This window comes from Cylas formicarius, unplaced genomic scaffold, assembly GCF_029955315.1.
Source record: "Cylas formicarius isolate icCylForm1 unplaced genomic scaffold, icCylForm1.1 PGA_scaffold_2__14_contigs__length_35257938, whole genome shotgun sequence".
NCBI lineage: Eukaryota > Metazoa > Arthropoda > Insecta > Coleoptera > Brentidae > Cylas > Cylas formicarius.
In genome coordinates this window covers 23,661,342-23,681,139 of record NW_026844319.1, presented here as the reverse complement: position 1 = coordinate 23,681,139, position 19,798 = coordinate 23,661,342, and the positions used below count along the sequence as shown (strand labels likewise).

Here is a 19,798-nt window from a genome sequence, read left to right as displayed (position 1 = left end):
GGATGCATTGTCATACTTTGTCGGTCCTATCTTGGAGTATAGGTCAACAATCTGGTCTCCTCTTTAGCAAATTGATGAACACCGAATGGAGGCCGTGCAGAACAAGTTTACAAATGGAGGCCATTGAAGTCGTTTTGCTTCATGGAATGTAGAAAAATTCTAGAATTATGTTTTGTCTTTCGAATGATGAACGGCGCTATTGATTCTCCTTGTATTCTGCCAAGTTTTAATTTTCATGTCCCTTCTAGAGAATTAAGAGGAAGTCACCTTTTGTCTCCTGTACTGTACTGTACTCGACATGCTCAGAATATGCCTTTAAATAGGCTGGTCTCCTTTGTAAATCAATACAATACAAAGACAAATTTTGTCAAATTGATTTCAATTATATGTAGTTTTCTACTTTCCATAGTTTCTTATTTGCTTTTTGTTATTATATCTTAGTTTAAGGTACCATAAGGTTATTAATAAGAAAGATAAATTTGTAAAATGGTGTAATCGCTGAAGGAAGAAATAAATAAAAATAGATTATCTAATTCGTAAATTAACTACATTTTAATTATATATTTTGAAAAATATATAAAATCCAATTTTTCAAGGAAACTTCCATAGGCTACTGTAATACTATTAACTATTATCTTCTGGATTCATATTGCGGTTTCATACTGTTGGTTTCTTCAGAACTTAATTGAAAGCCCGGCGCAGGAGGAATCCAGGAGTTGTACAAATATATAAAAAAACACTTTCGTCGATTTACTGAAAGAGCGATGTCAGTTTTTTTTCATTTTCCTTTCATTTATCTACTTTATATATCTAATCAACTAATGGGGCATGCCATTTTTATCACTTGTTTTATTGTTTCGAATTCGTTCTGTACCTTCCGTTCAACTTCGCTAAGTATTCCTGTTATCTCCCAAGTGCTATATGAGAGATAATGGCGATAATCTCGGTCATTTTAGCGATAGCTTTTAAGATCGAAACAATTTTCTCCGAAAATGCCAATCGTTTTGTACGGCACCATCACCAGCCCCCCGGTCAGGGCGGTACTGATGACCGCCGAGGCTTTGGGGTTAAAGTTGGAGTTCAGAGAAGTAAATCTGGTCAAATTAGAACACCTGAAGCCCGAATACTTAAAGGTAAAGCGAACTATTTCAGTTGCCGATCTTTTTCAGTATGGAAGTGATTTTAGATTAATCCTCAACATACGATACCTACGTTAGACGATGACGGGGTCATTTTGTGGGATAGTCACGCGATAGTGGCGTACTTGGTAGGCAAATACGCGAAGGACGACTCGTTATATCCGAAGGACTTGGCCAAAAGGGGTCTGATCGACTCCAGGCTGCATTTTGACACGGGCTACGCTTTCGCAGCATTACGGGAACCTGTGGCAAGTTCTTTTTGGAACATTTTATTCAAATATTTAAGAACTACAATTAATGTTTCAAATAATCGGCATCTTAACTGAATACAGGACTTCTTGAATGGTTGGTGGTGGTCCCAGATCAACTTCTTCATCTTCTTCTTCCCCTTGGTACTATTCCTCACCCTTTCGTGCTTGTTGTAATTGTTGCTTGAAACTGCTTTATCTCGGTAATAAGTCCTGCATGACGATAGGAGTGTTGAATTGTTTCTGCTGTCACCTCTTTCCCAGATTTACTAATAAAGTTGACTACATCTGGCATATTAATGGAAAATATGTCTTCGGACTAGATCATTTCCATTAAAATGCTTTTCCTGTATCGACCCTTAAGACTTTGTATTACGCTCTGGTCCATCGACTGTAATACATTTGTTATTTTGGGGGTGTATGGCAGTTATCTAAGGGAAGTAATATTTTCCTCCTCTTTAATTCTGCATCCCATTTTCGTATCTCTTCTTTAAAAATTTATGATGTCATCCATACCGACTTGTTTGTAAGTGACCGGCAAATGCTTGATGTTCTTAAAACATCGTGGGTTAGTTGATTTTCCAATCACGACTAGCTTTTTTTTCTTTCCCACTGATATTGGTAACTACTAACACTACTAACTATGCGTACTTAAGAAAATTAAATTAAAGAGTTTTATCGGCGTCCTTTCGTAAAAAATACCAGTTTCTTCAACATTAAAAATGTCGTCGTCGTACTTTTCTGCTAGTTTTGGCCACGTCTTCTCCAGCCAATCGTTAGTGACGTTTCTGTCGACATCACGGGCTTCGCCACTTATCTGTCAATAATTTGTACCAGGTCTCTGTTTGAACTTCCCCAACTATCCTTCCGAAGCCTTGATATCGATAATGCCAAGCTGTTCAGCGAACTTTTCTGCTTTTAGTTTTACGATAGGTCCAGAGAGTGGTACATTTTTAAGACGTTGCTGATGAAACCACTGCAACATTGCCCGATCCAAATCTTCAAATTTTAGCTTTCTTAGTTTTTTACTAGAATTGCCTGCCGCTTCAGCCTGAATGATTTTTTCTTTGCACTTCCAAATCGACGTCCCACATCACTTTTCTTTTCTCTGCGTTCTATCCCTCGAATTAAAGCAACTTTATCATCTAGAGATAAAATTTTTCGCTTACTCGCCATGCTCACCGTATTCACTAAGTTAAATTAGAACTGACTGAAATAATGGTGTGCTTTTATACATACCGATAAAGGCATTAACATAATCGTCTATTACGAGATAATCACTTAGGACGACCAGGTTTTCGGTAATTAGATTGTTAGGGAAAGGAATTCTGAGAAGGTAAGAGACTCTATTAATTACAAGTCGGCCTACATTCCTTACTTTGTTACCTGATGTGCCATTTTTTTCTTTCGGTATAAAGAGTGACAAATTCGTTATACAGAGTGGATTAAGCTTTGTATGGAGACCCAATAGTACAACAAATTTTGTTCGTTTTACTTTATACAGAGTTTCGCTATAGGGAGTTTTCACTAATTATGATAACGTCGATGCTAATCTTAGTTTCGATCTTAAAAGTTTTTTTCAATATAGTAAAAAACACAATCTTAGCTAAATTGGAAAAAAACACAAATTATGCTATTTGCTCCCCCTGGAAGCTATAATTTTTTGTGTGATCATATTAAAATTCAATTGGAAAATGAAGATCTTAAATTTACAAATGAAGCAATGGTCAATTATGATATAGTGACCTCATATATTGAATTTTAAAGTACGAAAAAAACTCTCTGAGGCATGTATCCTGTCTAAAGTTATATACTGTATTCCATTATACAATCCATTCTTAACCATTATGGTTCGAGAAAGTTTGATCGTATGTCAGAAAAAATATTCAGAAATGGCTCAAAACTATATACCTGTTTCAATTTTTACTCACAATTGTTGCATTTAAGATTATGAAATATTCTTTGGTTGTTTAGTGTTTTGGTATGCAATTCACAATTCTCCTCGAAGAACGAAAACTTTCTGGATTTGCCCAGCAAAATTCTTGGAAATTTAAACGCTGCTTTAGCTATATTAAAGGTTGATAACAATTATAATAAATATTTTGAAAATTTGGTCCATTTATTGTTTACTGTTCTAAACAAATTAATATTTTACTTCGTTTGTATTAAGCGATTTTGTTTAAATCTTGTGCAATAATTTAAAATATCTCAATAAAGACTATTATTATTATATACATTGTTAGGGCCTGTTTAAAATATAGACCTCTACCAATGTCGAGAACCATTTGAAAAATCAACGGATTTTCTTTCCAGAGGGCGATCAAGTATCACGGTCAGCCTCGGGGACTCACTGACCTGCAAAAAAAGTTTATAGCCGACGTCTATGATTTCCTGAACAAATTCCTAGATAATCGCGTTTGGTTGGCCGGCGATTCAGTCACAATTGCCGATATAAGTTTGCTAGCGACCACCACGTCGCTCAACTCCGTCATACCCGTCGACGCAGCTCAGTTTCCGAATGTGGTTAGGTGGTTGGAGGGCGCCGAGGAGCTGCCTTTCCTGAAAGTCAACAAACCGGGACTAGAGGCTTTCAGCGCGAATGCGAAAAATATATTGACTGTGTAACTGGTCAATAAAAATTGATAGTTTTCTTAAAAGGGCCTGATTATTTGCAATATGGACCAACAGACGATGAGGTAGGGCGGGGCTTCAGTTGAGGTAAACCTCGAGCATCGCATTCATTTTCGACGTATCGAGAATAAGGTTTATTTACTTGGGAAGTAAAATTTCGAATTGTTGGAATGCTTTCAAATGAGTTTCGTCTTTGCGTTGTTTGGTTTAGGTTGATATTTCTTTAAAAAATAGCATTCGCGTACCTTTATGGATTCTTTTGAGTCTTGAACATTAATCGAAACCTACCCGCTCCAAATTTAAATACAAAACTAATTGCTCGGTTGATAGATTTCACACAAGAAACATAAATAACGATTATCCAACAAATACCCGCTTCCCATATTAAAATTTAAATATTATAAAATGTATTTTACAGTAAGATGTTGTTCTTGTGGCATTTGTCACTAACCAAACACCACAAAAATTGTTAACTAATTAGATTTATTATTTATATTTTTGTATATCAAAATTAAATCTGCAAATATATAGGAAATTCCTCCGAAAATACTTATATTCATTTATATTATTAACAACAGATGTTAACGCCAAGTTTTGCTTAGTTAGTGACAAAATTATTGTTTTAAATAGGTACTTTAATTTGATTTTATACAGTCGTCACAATACAATTCTACCTAGACTGACCCTGACTTAATGACGACATTACATTACATTACATTGGTAGGAAATCAGCTATAATTTAACTCCAGTGTATTATTCAAGTAGGCGATGTTTATAATCAAAAAGTCTAGTATAGAATCGAAGGCCTTTTTTAATAGACAAGTTTTTGCAATGAGTTTTTATTTCAAGATTTCTAATAACATCAGGTAGTTTGTTGAAAGATGTTTTACCACAATAGTTGATGAAAATATATGATTTCTTCAATTTTAAAAATTGATGTTGATATTATTTTTGCGTCGTCTATGATGAAAATGGTGTTATAGAATGTTACTTTTTAAATAAACACTACATATTAACATATAAACGATGGTCTGGCATCAATCTAGAGTGCAAACACTTGGCTTGCTTGTAGCTATGATAGGCCACCAAAACCACATGTTGTTCGATTACAGATTTTGAATTTCTCAGACAATAGATAGCTGAGGCTAATTTCCTTGACAAATCATCTATATGTTGTTCAAATATTATCAAGATGTACTCCCAGGAGTCTAACGGAGTCCGCCTAAAAGTTAAGAGTAAATATAATGATTTCAGTCTTATCCGCATTTAATATAAGTTTATTTGAACCGAACCATCCCTCAATGCCCAAGACACGTAATTTTTTAGGATCATCTGCAAAGTTAACCAGTTTAATATCCGCGTTCTGTGTTCAGACTCCCTGATAGGGTACCACCAGAGAATCCGGTCAGCCAAATAAATCAAAAAATCCTATAATATTCAAATCTATAAACAAATGTCAAAATTTTTCTATATATATATATATATATATATATATATATATATATATATATATATATATATATATATATATATATATATATATATATATATATATATATATATATATATATATATATACTAAAATATTTTTGGTAGGCAATCGCCCGGTATATTTATCTGCACGAGTACTGTATTAAACACGAGTGTTAAAGATTATTTTTAATCTGATAAACGGTGTTATTTGTGGGACACCGAAAATAATTTTTAATGGACGGATTGCGTAACACACACGTTTTAATTTTTTGATATTAATGTGTTGCCAACCGCTCAACAGTTCATAATATTAATAATAATGAGTATATGTCGTCGGTTAGAGATAATAGAGGTCTGGCGAAGGTGGTCTTTGATTGATTTTTTGAGAATAACATATAAGATGGGGGATTTGTCGCGTGTGATTGGCGTATAGATAAATTTCGAATTCATCTTTATATAATATATTTTATATAATATTTTTATATATATATTTTTATATAATATACAAACATTTTTATTTGCCATTTTAGATACGTGTATTACAATTAGGTATGAAAGATGATGTAATTCAAATGACCCCCGCGACTTATGTGGGATGACGTAATTCGTTTATTGAAATTTCCTATCACTTTTTGACACCATTTAGTTTCTATGCGGGCTATTTCGCGTCTAATCTCCTGTTTCAGCTCTCGAATAGTATTTGGTTTATTTCTATACATTCTGATTTTTAGATAACCCAAAAAAAAAATCTAGGTGAGTAAGATCACATGATCGCGGCGGCCAATTGATATCGCCGTTACGTAAGAAAATTCGACCAGGAAACTTGCCCCGCAGCAATTGCATCGTTGCTGTGGATGTATGACAAGTGGCTCCATCCTGTTGGAACCACAAATCTTCACAAACACAAACACAAGCCCCAGAAAAAATCAGATATAATGTTTCGATAGCGAACACCATTAACCGTAACAGCGTTCTCCGCATTATCCTCGAAAAAGGGGAAACTATTCCTCCGCACCAAAATGCGCACCAAACAGTCACTTTTTGAGGATGCACTGCTTTTTGAACAATCTCTCTTGGATTTTCTAATCCCAAATACGGGCATTGTGTTTGTTTACAAAGCCACTAACGTGAAAATGTGCCTCATCGCTAAAGATGATTTTCGTTGAAAAATGAATGCCTTGTTCTCGTATCCATTCTGCAAACCTGCCGCGCTGTTGATGATCGCGAAGCTTCAACTCCTGAGTTATTTGGACTTTATATGGGTGTAGATGCAAGTCTTTTGTTAAAATTCGCTGTGTGGTTGAATATGTAAGGCCCACTTGCTGCGATCGATGAAGAATCGATGTTTGGATCTGCGGCTACACTTTCGCGAACAATGGCAATATTTTGTTTGCCCAAATTTTTGAACCACATTCCAAATTGTCCTCTCAGAAGGTCGATTTTGCGCGCCGAAAAATTCACGTACAGCCCGAAATGCATTTTTCTTGATCTTGATGTTCATAATAGGCTTGCACATTTTTACACGTTGTCAGTCGTATATTGCTCCATGCCTAATTTTGTTTATGTTTTGAGGTTAGAAATCTCATATGATAGTAAGCAAATACAGTGGCGTTTTAAAAATATTTCAGATTGTAATGTGGAAACTCTTATTGAATCACTCGTTATTTATACATCCATCATCAGACTTATTTAGCACGGATAGCTTCCATAATGACTGACTGACAACGACCATCAACCTAAAGTCAAATATTTAATACTCACTCATCTTTTCCCAATTGTATTTACTGTCTTCTGACGTCATTGAAGAAACACAAAGTACACGTTATTTTCAATTAGCGTTTTAACTAAATATTTTAAGATTGTGTTATAAGGCATGAAACTTGTTTTATGGTTTCGTCCGCGGCAACCCAAACCGATCCATCCGGTACCTTCTGTCCCACTTCACTAACTAAATGAAATTCAAGTTATCTCCAAGTGCTACGATGTGGTAATTAAATTTATATTTTATCGATCGTTTTTAAGATTGAGACTATTTTCCTCCAAAATGCCTATCGTTTTGTACGGCATCAACACTAGCTGCGCGGTTAGGGCGGTATTGATGACCGCCGAGGCTTTAGGGTTAAAGTTGGACTTCAAGGAAGTGAATCTGGTCAAATTAGACCATCTGAAGCCGGAGTTTTTAAAGGTATAGGTACAATCAAGTTGTTGCCATCTTTTTTTATTACTTCTGGGCTATTTTAGATCAATCCTCAACATACAATACCCACATTAGATGACGACGGAGTTATTTTGTGGGATAGTCACGCGATAGCGGCGTACTTGGTTGGCAAATACGCCAAGGACGATTCCTTATATCCCAAAGATCTGGCCAAAAAGGCTCTGATCGACTCCAGGCTGCATTTCGATACGGGCTACGCTTTCCCAGCGCTACGGGACCCTGTGGCAAGTTCTATTCCTGCACTGGGTATAGATGATTGGATGGATGAATAAATGAGTGAATCTTTCTATAGGGTGCGCCGTTTTAATTTTGTATATACAGTGTGTTTCATTTCTCGTGGGCGAGTATCAACTTTCCTATTTTAAATGGAACATCTGACATATACTTCATTTTTGAATTCTGTATAAAATTCTAGACAAATTTTATGTATAATGTCCTATACCTTAGTCTAACCGTTTTTGACATTGTTAATTTTTTATTCGGAAGCATTTATTGTTTCACTTGAATAAGTTTTGTTGAAGGGAAAGGACTCGAATAACGGATTTCAGTAGAAACTTCAACACATTTTTTTTTCAAATTGAAACTACGTATTTGTATAAGCAGTTCACGGTTAACTGTTACCCCATAGAAAAAATCTAGGGGAGTTAAGTCGGGGCTCCTCCCCAATCAATTTTCTATGGTGTGCATTTTAATAGGTGCTAATTTCTTGACTTCTGTGCTCTACTTTCTACACTGGACAGAGTTTGTAGGACTTCCAGTTGTTTATTTGACATCTAGATCTAAAGACACATTTCGGGTTGAATCTTCAGGGGTGTCTGTAAAGTGCAACAAAATATTAAGTTGCTGTTCATTTTTCAAAATATGATGACGGCTATTTTTTCTTTCTTCAAGGTTCCATATGTTCTAAAGTGTTGGCAAATCCTGTAGAAAATCTTTGTTTCTGGGCGTCTCCTGAATGGAAATTTTGTTATATAATCTCTAAGAGCCGGTTTTTATGGTTCTATATCTATCTTTTTAACGTATCAATTTTTATAAAATTTATAAACGATAAATAAATAAATCAATAATGTTTTAAAAAATATTTTAATTATGACAGTAATCAACAACAAAACACGCGTCCAAGAAGGCAGCGTTCTAGCACTTGTTTTGTTCAAACGCCGTCATAGCCACCATGCACTAACTGAACTTATATGGCAACGGCATATTATTTGTGATATACAAATGTTTAAAAGGAAATATTTCAACAAGTAAAAATATTAGGCATTAAATAAAATTGCCTTAAAATAATAAATAATAAAAATAGGTAATTTCCCTTAAAAAAAAGTTTTTTGGCAGTTTCTTTAATTTCATTTTTAATCTGTGTGCTCTGTATTAATATGCATCGAAATGTCTTATGAAATTCGTTATTCGACTCCTCTGTCTACAACAGATATTTTATATCTAGCAAACGCCATTTTTCGCATAAAAAATTAAAAGTGTCAAAATCGGTTAAAATATTTCTACAATTTAAAATAAGAAAGTTGATACTCGCCCACGAGAAATGGAACACCCTGTACATACAACATGAAAATAAATTGAAGGTCTGTAATACCACAATTAACTTTTGTATTTAATTTTTGGCTCCATCTCCTATAGTTTCTGAGATAGGGTAATGTATCAAGATTAACGGCCCACCCTATACACGGAGCAGCCATATGAAAAAGTAACCGATTTTAATTCCAGAGGGCGATCAAGTTGTACGGCCAGCCTCCCGGTCTAACTGACATTCAAAAGCGACTCATATTGGATGTTTACGATTTCCTAAACAAATTTCTGGACAATCAACCTTGGTTGACTGGCGACTCGGTCACCATTGCCGACATATGCTTGTTAGCGACTATCACGTCGCTTAACACAGTCGTACCGGTCGACGCAGCCCTGTTCCCGAATGTGGTTAGGTGGTTGGAGAGCGCTGAGAAGCTGCCTTTCATAAAAGTCAACACACCAGGCCTAGAAGTTTTTGGCGCTAATGCTAAAAATACATTCGCACTGTAACTGATCAATAAAGATTAATAGTTTTCTTAAAGGGGCGTAATTTCTCGGGACCGAAACAAACGAGCGACGAGCGTCGCAATCATAGGTCACGTAGCGGAAAAGCGGTGTTATGATTTTGTAGGTTCCGTCAGCAATAAGCACATATCTATTGATAATAGGGTGGCCCTACTAAGGTAAACGTTAATCCACTTCAAGTGGCTATGATATTTTTGTAGCACGCTTCTGCATTTCACCCACTAACCTGCGCTTTGCCCTATCCAGCGATATCCACACACTTAACTTATTTTGCCACTACATTTGACGAGATCTAGGCCATAAAAATGCCATATTCAAGCTTATTGACTATCTGTCAAAGTCCATGTTGGTTGTTGAATGCCGCAAGGTCATTGGTCCTCGAAAATTTTTTCATAGTTGCTTAATAAGTTTTTTTTTATTATCGATATAATTTAAATAGTATGATAAATATAGATTGGCACTATTCGCTGTTTCGGATTTCAAATATTAAGAAATTTGTATGAAAAGAACGCACTGAGCTCTGGATCCGCATTTTTTCAGCGCGCTAGGCGCCATATTATTAGACGCTTTTTAAAAAAGTAAAAAAAAAACGCTGTCATATATACCTCGCAAACTACAGGTTCTATGTACAAGATTTTTAAAAAAATTAACAAAATTTGAAAAAAGGTGAAACAAAAATTAAGAAAAACCTGTATTTGCAATACATCCGAACATTTACATATTTTTATCTCAAAACTATTTGTAACTCAGGACAACATTTGAAGGATTGCAGTGTTAAAAGGGTCTCTAATACGCATTTTCATTTTATCTGTTATGATTGGAAGCGTATTGCAAACAACTATTGGTGTTAAGTCTGTTTATAATGAGGACTTTTACATTATAATAAATAATACCCTTATAGCGAAATCAGACAAAGCAGTCTTAATAAATTATTTACATTTTCAAAGTCCATAAGTAACAAGATATAATAAAATTTGAATTAGAATACACCAAACACCATAATTTCGGGTATTCAGCGAAAACGCGAACCTATAGGACACCCTAACACCATTCATTAGGAGGTAAAAAAATATGGTGTTACATTTAAATTGAAAGGTTCTTATTAGATTAGGATAATTTTTTGACCACCCTGTATAAAATGAGGAGCTTCTATAATTGGAATATAAAATATATCAATTGCTACACTATACTTACTGTAATTTTCGCTGATATAATTTAAATATTTCATATGTATTTGAGAATTTAAAATTAGATTATAATATTGACAAAAATCAAATTATCTGAGTAAAAATGCATTTCAGGAAATATATATGAAACCGCAGAATCACTACTAATTTCGGGACACCCTTCACAAATGAACAAAATTTCAAAAAAATACAATTTTCATAAAATAAAGTATAATAATTACCAAAACAAATTTTATATATGTACGTATCACCGAAAATTTGAAGAAGGAAAAAAAGTAGCACGTAAAGAGGGAAATATAATGTGCGATAAAACGAAAAAAGAATAATCAGAAGGAAAAGGAAAATTGTGCAAACCCGAATGAAGAAAAATATTTAAAACAAACGAAAAAAGTTAGTAGCTACGCGTATTAAAAAAGTAGGAGGACAATTTGACTTGTTAATAGTATGTTACGCAACAAGTGTAATAAACTGCATTTGAGTCACGAGTTTTTTTGGAACGAGTGGAGCGAGTGCTTAATAAACGAGTGACTCAAAAAGTTTACCGAGCGTGTTGCATACTATACTTTTTCTATGACGTTAGTTTTTGTGTACATTTTTGCAAAAGCAACACGAATACATTCACGGACGTGACCGTCAGAATTGACAAACGTCAAAATTCAAGCCATGCGGTAATATTTCCGAAAACATCCGATTACTTCCAAACCCGTGCGGTAAACGAAACTAACGTGGGAAAATGAGACTTTCCGCGGCCCGGTCTATAATTACGTATTTTACAGAAGGGAGGAGAAAAAATCATTTAGATAAGAAACAAATTAGGTTTATTGAGGTTATTTTTTTATATTCAGATATCACAAAGATTGTTATTAAAAATGTAAAAAATTGGAGCAGCAGATTTTATCAGAAGTAGATGCCTACGAACTGATACGTACTTATGTAAAGTAAGATGTAACTTTTAGCGCTTTTTTGATGTTTAAGGAAATCATTGATGGATTAGTCTCGCAGACTCGATTTTCCGGTATATATACTATTGATTCTTTTGGGGTAGCGTGAGATGATTTTTTATAATAACAGTAATAATAATTAACACGTCCCAGAAGTGAAAGTTTTGAAAAACCTTGTTTTTTGTCCACGATATTTCGTGCAGCATGGAGTGAATATTTGGTCTGTCAAAAAAAAAACACTAGTCAACTTGTGCCATTGTAGAAACTAAACCAAATCTGCGTGTCATCATAATATACAACAGGGAGTCGATATAGTCCAAGATTTGTTTTGTTTACTTTGTAAATCGCGTCTTTCTGATAACTTAAGAGATTGCTCATATCTGCCATTTATTTAGGAGTAACGCGGTGCGACACTCAGTTGCAATCCGATCGCCTTACTGTTCATTCATATCGTATAACGATGGCCCCCACGCTATACATGTCTGAAATAAGCCCTTCATGCAGGGCCGTGCTGCTTACCGCGAGGGTGCTCGGCGTCACCCTCAAAATCAAGAAGGTAGACCTGTGCAAGAACGAGCAATTGTCACCTTCTTTCCTTAAGGTAAACGTTTTAATTTGCCGCTGACACTAAGTCTCCGCTGCTCAGGTTTTAAATTAAAGCTCTTACAACTCCGAAATGGTAAAACAAATGACAAACAAAGGTCATACGAAGTTTGTGCCAAAGAAATGATAAACACCGCCAGACGAGTTATAATCTCACGGTACTTAGGCACCCGTAATCTGTCCAGTGATAACCTCGTTCGGCGTAAAATAAGATTAAAACGTGGTGTGTTAATTGGTATTATTATATGTGATATTAATTGAACAATAATGAAAACTGCATTTTTTATAGAGAAAAACATTCAACAATTCAACCAGACAAGTAGCAATTTGAAAAGCTTAATAAAAACAACGTAATAATAATGAAATAAATCAATGTAGGGAGAGTCTTTTTTAATTTATAAGATTTTATCCCTTGTTTGTTTATGTATCCAGGGGTATCTTTTAGTTTTCCATGAATAACCTTTATTGGTTATTTTTGTACGATTTCCACTGACCTCTAGTGATTTAACATATTTTATATTGGTATTTTAAGAAAAAGAAAAAAATTAAAAAAAAATCCTTTAATATGAGTAAATGACTTTTGATGATCTAAAAATATGTGTGTGTTCAAAGATATGGTAGAAATTAGTTTGTGTTCTTACACCTTCAGCACCCTCTTTCTCGAATCACAAATATGTGCTCCTAATTTTCGGACAAGCTGTACAGTAGACGTTTATTCCATCACATTTCAAATTAACAAAACTTCCAATCAAAAACAATTTACATATAGTAATAAACAAAAACAAATGATATATACACGTATGAATATGTAACCGTTGTAGTAGAATAAAACATCGCACGTAAATAGGCAAACACAACGTGCTATAAAAGAAAGAAAGAATATACGGAGAGAAAATATTAAAACACAGGAAAAAATCTGGTATATGCGACGCGTAAATTAATATATAAATATATAAAAATAGGATGAAATTGAGACTCTATTCAAGGTTTTGCTAAAATCTTATAAGATAAGAAATAACTTAGATTTATCGAGTTTATTTTTTTTTAACAATCGGATGTCTAAAAGATTATTTTAAAAAATATCAAAAATTAGACCAGCAGATTGTATTTTATCAGAAGTAGGTACCTATGAATTAAAACCTACTTATGTATGTTAAGATGTAACTTTTAATACTGTTTTGATGTATATGAAAAACATTCCTTTATCGGACTTCCGCATTCGATTATCCGGTTGAGTAGGACCACTTAATTGAGTCGAGGTTTTGAAATTGAATTGAAATTCTTATACCTTATAGATCAATCCGCAACATACTGTACCAACCCTAGAAGACAACGGCTTCGTGATCTGGGATAGCCACGCCATTATAGCTTTCCTTGTCGGCAAATACGCGCAAGATGACTCCCTCTACAGCCGCGACATCATGCAAAGAGCGTTGATCGATCAGCGACTCCATTTTGATACTGGCGTGATCTCTCATTTTACCAGATCGATATTGGTAAGCTGACAAACGGGAATATATCCTCATGAACCGACAACCAATATAAAAAAGGCTCTACTATTCTTCTATAACTTCTAACTTCCGTGACTACTTATTGCAACTCTGTAGGTGGCGATCGTAATGGAATTAATGTTTTATTTAGAACCCCATGTTGTACGGGAACGCCGAAATCGACATCAATAAACACCGGGAATCTATCCTAGAGACTTACGGGCTAATGGAAAAATTCCTCAGACGCAATAGATGGATAGCGGGAGAGAAACTATCGATTGCCGACCTGAGCCTGATACCGTCCATCACGTCGTTGAACGTGGTGGTGCCCATAGATTGTACGAAATTTCCCAAGCTGACACAGTGGATCGAGAATGCGGAAACCCTTTCATGCTACATGGAAAACGAAAACGGACTCAATCAACTGAGAGCGTTGTTGAAAGTGCGCTGCTGTTGTGGCTGTTGATGGAAACGACGACGGACGGATTTGAATTCTATGAATTTGAGGTTAATTTGTTATGTTGTTTGCTTTAAGTATTAAATGTACCGTTAGCATGTTATTGAATTTTTATTTATTACCTAGTTAATTTTTGCGTCTAATTTGAGTGTCAAAACTACCGTCTATATTGCTAGGCGGGTAAACTATGATAAGTAATATAATTTTTCTAGTTCCTTCTCTAAAATCCCAATTACTGATCAAAAAGTTATTTTAAGACTTCGTTACACACTGTCGTACGCCACTTCGGGCGATTCTGATAATTTAGTAACGGGTTTGACACTCAGTGAATGTACTAGCGCTGTTTTGCAAAAAACTGACCAAAAAATTAGTGGTTACAGAAAAAATACAATATACAATACGTTGATAAACTTCTTCATATGCTCGTTTATCAATCTCGTGACTAAAGTAGTGCTTATCGAACTCGTCGCATAATATTCTATTTTGTCTATAAAAGAAAAGCATCCAGCCAAAGAAGATAATTAATAAAGATGTCAAGCGAATCAAAAATGATGGAATAACTTGACTTAATTATTTTAAGATTTTCGACACTGGAAAATAAAGCCTACTTAATACAAATATAAATTTTGTTGTTGACGCAATATATCAAGCTACCTATATCACATAATATACCTGAAAAATCGTTAAATTAATGACATTTTATTATGGGAAGAAATGATCTTATGCCATTTTATTTCTAAACAGCGATCTCCAATCACTTAACTCGCATATTTTGGGCATATTCCGTTAAATTAACAAACTGTTATCGGCCGTCTTTGAGTTTTGCTAACTAATTACGTTACTAGTTTGAGTTGAGTGCCTGAAGTTTATTAATATCACGAATACATTTACCTAGTGACGTGACGAATACAGAACACATGCATGCGTCAATGTTTTAAATCTACGGAAAACATTTGATCGCTCCCAACCTGTAACTAAAGCAATGGAAACTTCCGAAGTGGCTGGTCTAACTTGACTTAAAAATTAATGCTGCGCCTGCAAACCACCCTAATTCTTAATATTTGTGCATATCAAATGTCTAAGCATAATTAAGCTTTTGACAAATGACTCGTAAAAGATCGCCATTAACTAATCCACTTTTGGCATAAAAATCGCTGTTTTTTTTAGTAATTTGCATAGAGCAGCGTTGACTTTTGCTTTGACTGGATTTATTAAAAATTGGAGGCTCCGGACCTGCCCAATGGCCGATAACGTGACGGCGCAAACAAACGGTGTCGATGTCCACGTTTAAACAGTCGCTGCATAAAATCCTTTAAGCAAAGATGGTTCTTAAATTGTTCATGGTACTTGGCAGTCCTCCGGTAAACGCCGTGCTCATGGCGGCCAAGGCTTTGAACTTGGAACTCGAACTACGCGAAATAAACTTCGAAAAAAAGGAGTACTTGTCCGAGTCTTTTCGTCAGGTACTTTTTCCATTGGGACGAGGTTGTTCCACATTCAAAGAGAGATTATTTTTTGTTGCAGTTAAATCCCGCTCACACGGTGCCGACTTTAGACGACGACGGCTACGTGGTGTGGGATAGTCACGCCATCTTGTGTTATGTGGCTGAAAAGTATGACGAGTCGGGTATTTGGTACCCGAAGGAATTGGAGCGCAGGACTCGAATTAATCAAATCCTCAACTTCGACTGCGGTACCGTTTTCCGCCATTTCAGCGACGCTGTGGTGAGCAATGACCTCTATCGAACTGGAATGGCAACGGCGTGATTGAGAAGTGAGGAAAATTTTACAATAGAAAAAGATGGCTAGTAATAGAGTGATAGTATTTCTCTTGTTGGAGGTGATATAATTCTTACTGAAATCATCATCATCAAAAAATTGAAAATATTTAAGTTTTTAAAACGTTTTAAAAGTTTATTGATCCGCACATAGCGGTGTACACTTTCTCAGGAGTATCATTTTAAATATCATAAAAAAATATACATGCATTTACCTCAATATGTACATTTTAAACAATACTTAAAATTTCTCCAAAAAAAGGTTTTTTTTGTGATAACTAAATTCATATTCCTACTAGAGAGATAATACAGGATCTTATGAAGCAACTACGAAATATAATTTTGAGACGTTCCAGTCTGAACCAATGACCTTGCCGCATTCAGCAGTCAACATGGCTCCCGACAGATAGTTAATAAGTTTTAAGTCAATATTTTCTCAAAACAAAAAAATCCTTAAAAAAGTGTAGAGATTCCGACACAACCACAAGTCAAGGTCTCAAAAATTATTATTCTTAAAACGTTATTTGTGCTTCGTCCACACGGGCATTATGAGACCAATCAAATAAATTTAACAATAAATGCACTTACAATATACGTAACTACCAAAACGCTCTCAAACGCAAGCGATGTTTGATTTAAAAGAGATCTAAAGTCCGAATTGCAGCTTTTTTGCAGCTGAAATAAAAAAAAGCCTACAACAAGGCTAAACTGAAAATCTACAATTTATTTTATTAAAAATTAATGTTGACTCGAACTTGAGAACATCATTACCGCAGTCAATTTGTTTTCTTGTCTTTGGTAATTTATAATTTCCTTAGAACATTAAATTTTTTTATCTTTGGCCAGTTATCTGTACCCGACATGTTTATTCGGAGAAAACTTATGATTCGCGAAAAAAATATGAGTCGCGAAAGCAGATTTTATTTATTAAATCACATCAGCATAAAATTATTAGTAGGTAGGTCTGTATACACAAGAATTATTACGGTCAAAAATAGTCAAAACGTATCACAACCATTTAGTCTAAAGGGTGCACGATTGAAATCATAGGAAGTTAACAAATAATCTATCCCCAAAAATCTCAGAGCTGTATTACAGTTATTTGTCATTAGTTTTAACTTGATAAAGGAAACAACCGCTATTATTACATATCTCCAAATCAAATTTGCATCACAATAGTCACTGAATTACCAGAACCATTCCAGTTGGATAGATTCATGATGAATCGCCCGTATTTATTTATTGTTTAACTAACACAGAGGCCGTTGTTTTATGATGGAGCGAAAAGCATCGAACCCGCGAGGCTAGAAAAGTTGGAAGAAGTCTACGAGATCCTGGAAAGGATTTTAGAAAAGTCGCAGTTTATGACTGGCGATTCGGTGACGATCGGTGATGTTAGTGTTTTATCCACGGTAACCATGGCCGAATTAGTTTTACCGATCGGTAGCCAACGGTTTCCCAAACTCGACGCTTGGCTACGGCAGATGAAAGACAAGGAATTTTACCAAGCAGGCGTCAAGGGCATTTTTTATATGAAAAAAGGTCTCGACGTTGTAACGTCTCAATAAATAAATAAATACCACTAGGTTCTGTATTTTTAATACATACATTCGCTTGGAACTGGAATTCCGATCCACTACGTAGACTAGATAAAGATAAAGATGTCTTAGAGTAAGTCTACGACTTTTTTTAGATAACAACCAATTTAAAAATATAATAGATTAAAAATTATACCGCCCCGCCCCCTAACAATACGCCTTGTGTAACGCCCTGTTTGCCTCGGTGCTTGTCCGTGCTAGGGTTTTTATATGATAATCCACTTTTTTTAAGTTGCATAATTATCGAATTAAATTGAAGTATATAGTGTTTTTAATATCTTTTACATGACACGGAATAGGAATGTGGATTTTGGTATGCGTGTGATAACCCTACGCCGTCACTTACTGAAAGTTTCGTTTTAAAATGTGTTTTATAGAAAACGCGACCTATACATATTTTGTTTCTTGTTTGTTCTAGAAAAAATCGCGGTTTGTCCGTTTGACAAGTCGCACATAATATTGGCGCACCGCTTAGGGCGCCACATATTTAGATCTCACAAAGAGTACCGAGTGTAGAATTCCCGGTACGACAGCCCCAGCAACCGGAGTACCCACTCGGGTGGTCGACTAAGTGGGACAACGGCAACAGAAACATCATCAGCAGCATGAGTACCCGAATGGGGTACAGAGTGGGACAGCGAGGAGTGTACTTCATATTTAACAGGATTGAAGGAATGGGAACAAGAACGTCAGCAACAGAAACAACAGGATGGTCGAGAGAAGAAGAAGAAGAAGACCCCATCGACGCTTCCAGACCAATTTGATAAAAAAGACATATTAAAATTCAAGTTTATTTAATTATCCTCCCGATCCCCCCACACCGCGAAAACGCGTCACCGCCATCTGCCGGTGCCTCGAGATGACGTGGCGGTAGGAATCTTGGCGAGAGCGCACGCACGACACCTAGCAGCACCGGGAGAACACGACAAGCAACGGGGCAAATAGGGCGCTACACTAGGTAGGATTTTTAGGGGGCGGAGCACACCATACAAGCTACGGAGGCTTTCTTGGGGCGGAATACACTCGGAAAACACGGGGGCCCTCTGCAAGGGATTTTTGGGTTTGAGGTTATGTGCGTTTTTTGCACCTCCACCGGCAGTACATACCCGAGATTAAATATACAAGGTGTATTCAAAAAGTAAGGTGACTTGCTGCGTACATTCGATCTCTAATATTTCACATATGTTTCAATCAGTTTGCACCTTTACTTTTTTTGTGAGACAGAAGCGTTAGAGGTGTTTTGTGTGTTCGGCGATTTTCTGCTGTCCAAAAAAAAAAGGAACAAAGGATTTGCATACAATTTTGTGTAACAAAGGAATACAGTGCTCATCGAAACCAAAGCCCAGTCGTTCTAATGGGAGAACCCAGAATCGCCAGACCAAAAAGGCATGTCAAGTACGACCTTATTGTTTTCTTTGATTATCGTGGCGTAGTACATCAAGAGTTTTTACCACAAGCTTGTACGGCCAATATAGAGTATTACCTTGAAGTTATGAGCCGTTTGCGAGAAGCAATACGTAGAAAACGTCCGGAATTGTGGGAAAACAATTCATGGATTTTGCATCATGATAATGCACCCGCTGACTGACGTTGTTTGTATCTAACTTTTTGGCCAAAAACAAAACTACAATCATGTCTCAGCCAACATATTCACCGCATATGTCAACTTTTTCCTGTTCCCAAAACTCAAGAATTCCCTGAAAGGAAGGAGGTTTGGAACGATTGAAGAAATAAAGAAAAAATCGCTGGAAGAACTTCGAGGATTGGAAAAAACGTTTGCACAAGGGTATTATATCTAGGGGGAATTACTTTGAAGGGAGCAACATTATTTTTTTAATAAAACTTAAAAGTTACCTTACCTTTTGAACGCACCTCGTATATCCACAACCCTTATTTTGAACAAATTGCATTTTGTTCTTTATAGTAATAAAGAATGTAACAATGTTTCATACACTTTTTTGCTTATTTTAAAATTTATCATGGACC

At 35.6% G+C, this 19,798-nt stretch overlaps 4 protein-coding genes across 4 annotated transcripts; all 4 read left to right on the top strand.

The window, feature by feature from the left end:
- Positions 1-964: 964 nt before the first annotated feature.
- LOC132697761 (glutathione S-transferase 1-like) lies at positions 965-1,613 on the top strand. Its single transcript, XM_060663376.1, has 2 exons — positions 965-1,133; positions 1,187-1,613. Exons 1-2 carry the CDS (start codon positions 993-995, stop codon positions 1,463-1,465), a joined length of 420 nt encoding a protein of 139 aa, XP_060519359.1. The 5' UTR covers positions 965-992; the 3' UTR covers positions 1,466-1,613.
- A 1,621-nt stretch (positions 1,614-3,234) lies between these two features.
- LOC132698666 (glutathione S-transferase 1-like) lies at positions 3,235-4,012 on the top strand. The gene is made up of 2 exons (XM_060664859.1): positions 3,235-3,255; positions 3,701-4,012. The coding sequence occupies exons 1-2, from the start codon at positions 3,235-3,237 to the stop codon at positions 4,010-4,012; spliced, it is 333 nt and encodes a 110-aa protein (XP_060520842.1).
- LOC132698664 (uncharacterized) lies at positions 3,993-17,857 on the top strand. The gene is made up of 11 exons (XM_060664857.1): positions 3,993-4,083; positions 7,514-7,676; positions 7,733-7,933; positions 9,432-9,741; positions 9,865-9,916; positions 12,391-12,487; positions 13,785-13,985; positions 14,131-14,421; positions 15,759-15,899; positions 15,961-16,161; positions 17,474-17,857. The coding sequence occupies exons 1-11, from the start codon at positions 4,064-4,066 to the stop codon at positions 17,780-17,782; spliced, it is 1,986 nt and encodes a 661-aa protein (XP_060520840.1). The 5' UTR covers positions 3,993-4,063; the 3' UTR covers positions 17,783-17,857.
- Positions 12,316-14,539, top strand: LOC132697760 (glutathione S-transferase 1-like). Its single transcript, XM_060663375.1, has 3 exons — positions 12,316-12,487; positions 13,785-13,985; positions 14,131-14,539. The coding sequence occupies exons 1-3, from the start codon at positions 12,347-12,349 to the stop codon at positions 14,443-14,445; spliced, it is 657 nt and encodes a 218-aa protein (XP_060519358.1). The 5' UTR covers positions 12,316-12,346; the 3' UTR covers positions 14,446-14,539.
- Positions 17,858-19,798: the final 1,941 nt, after the last annotated feature.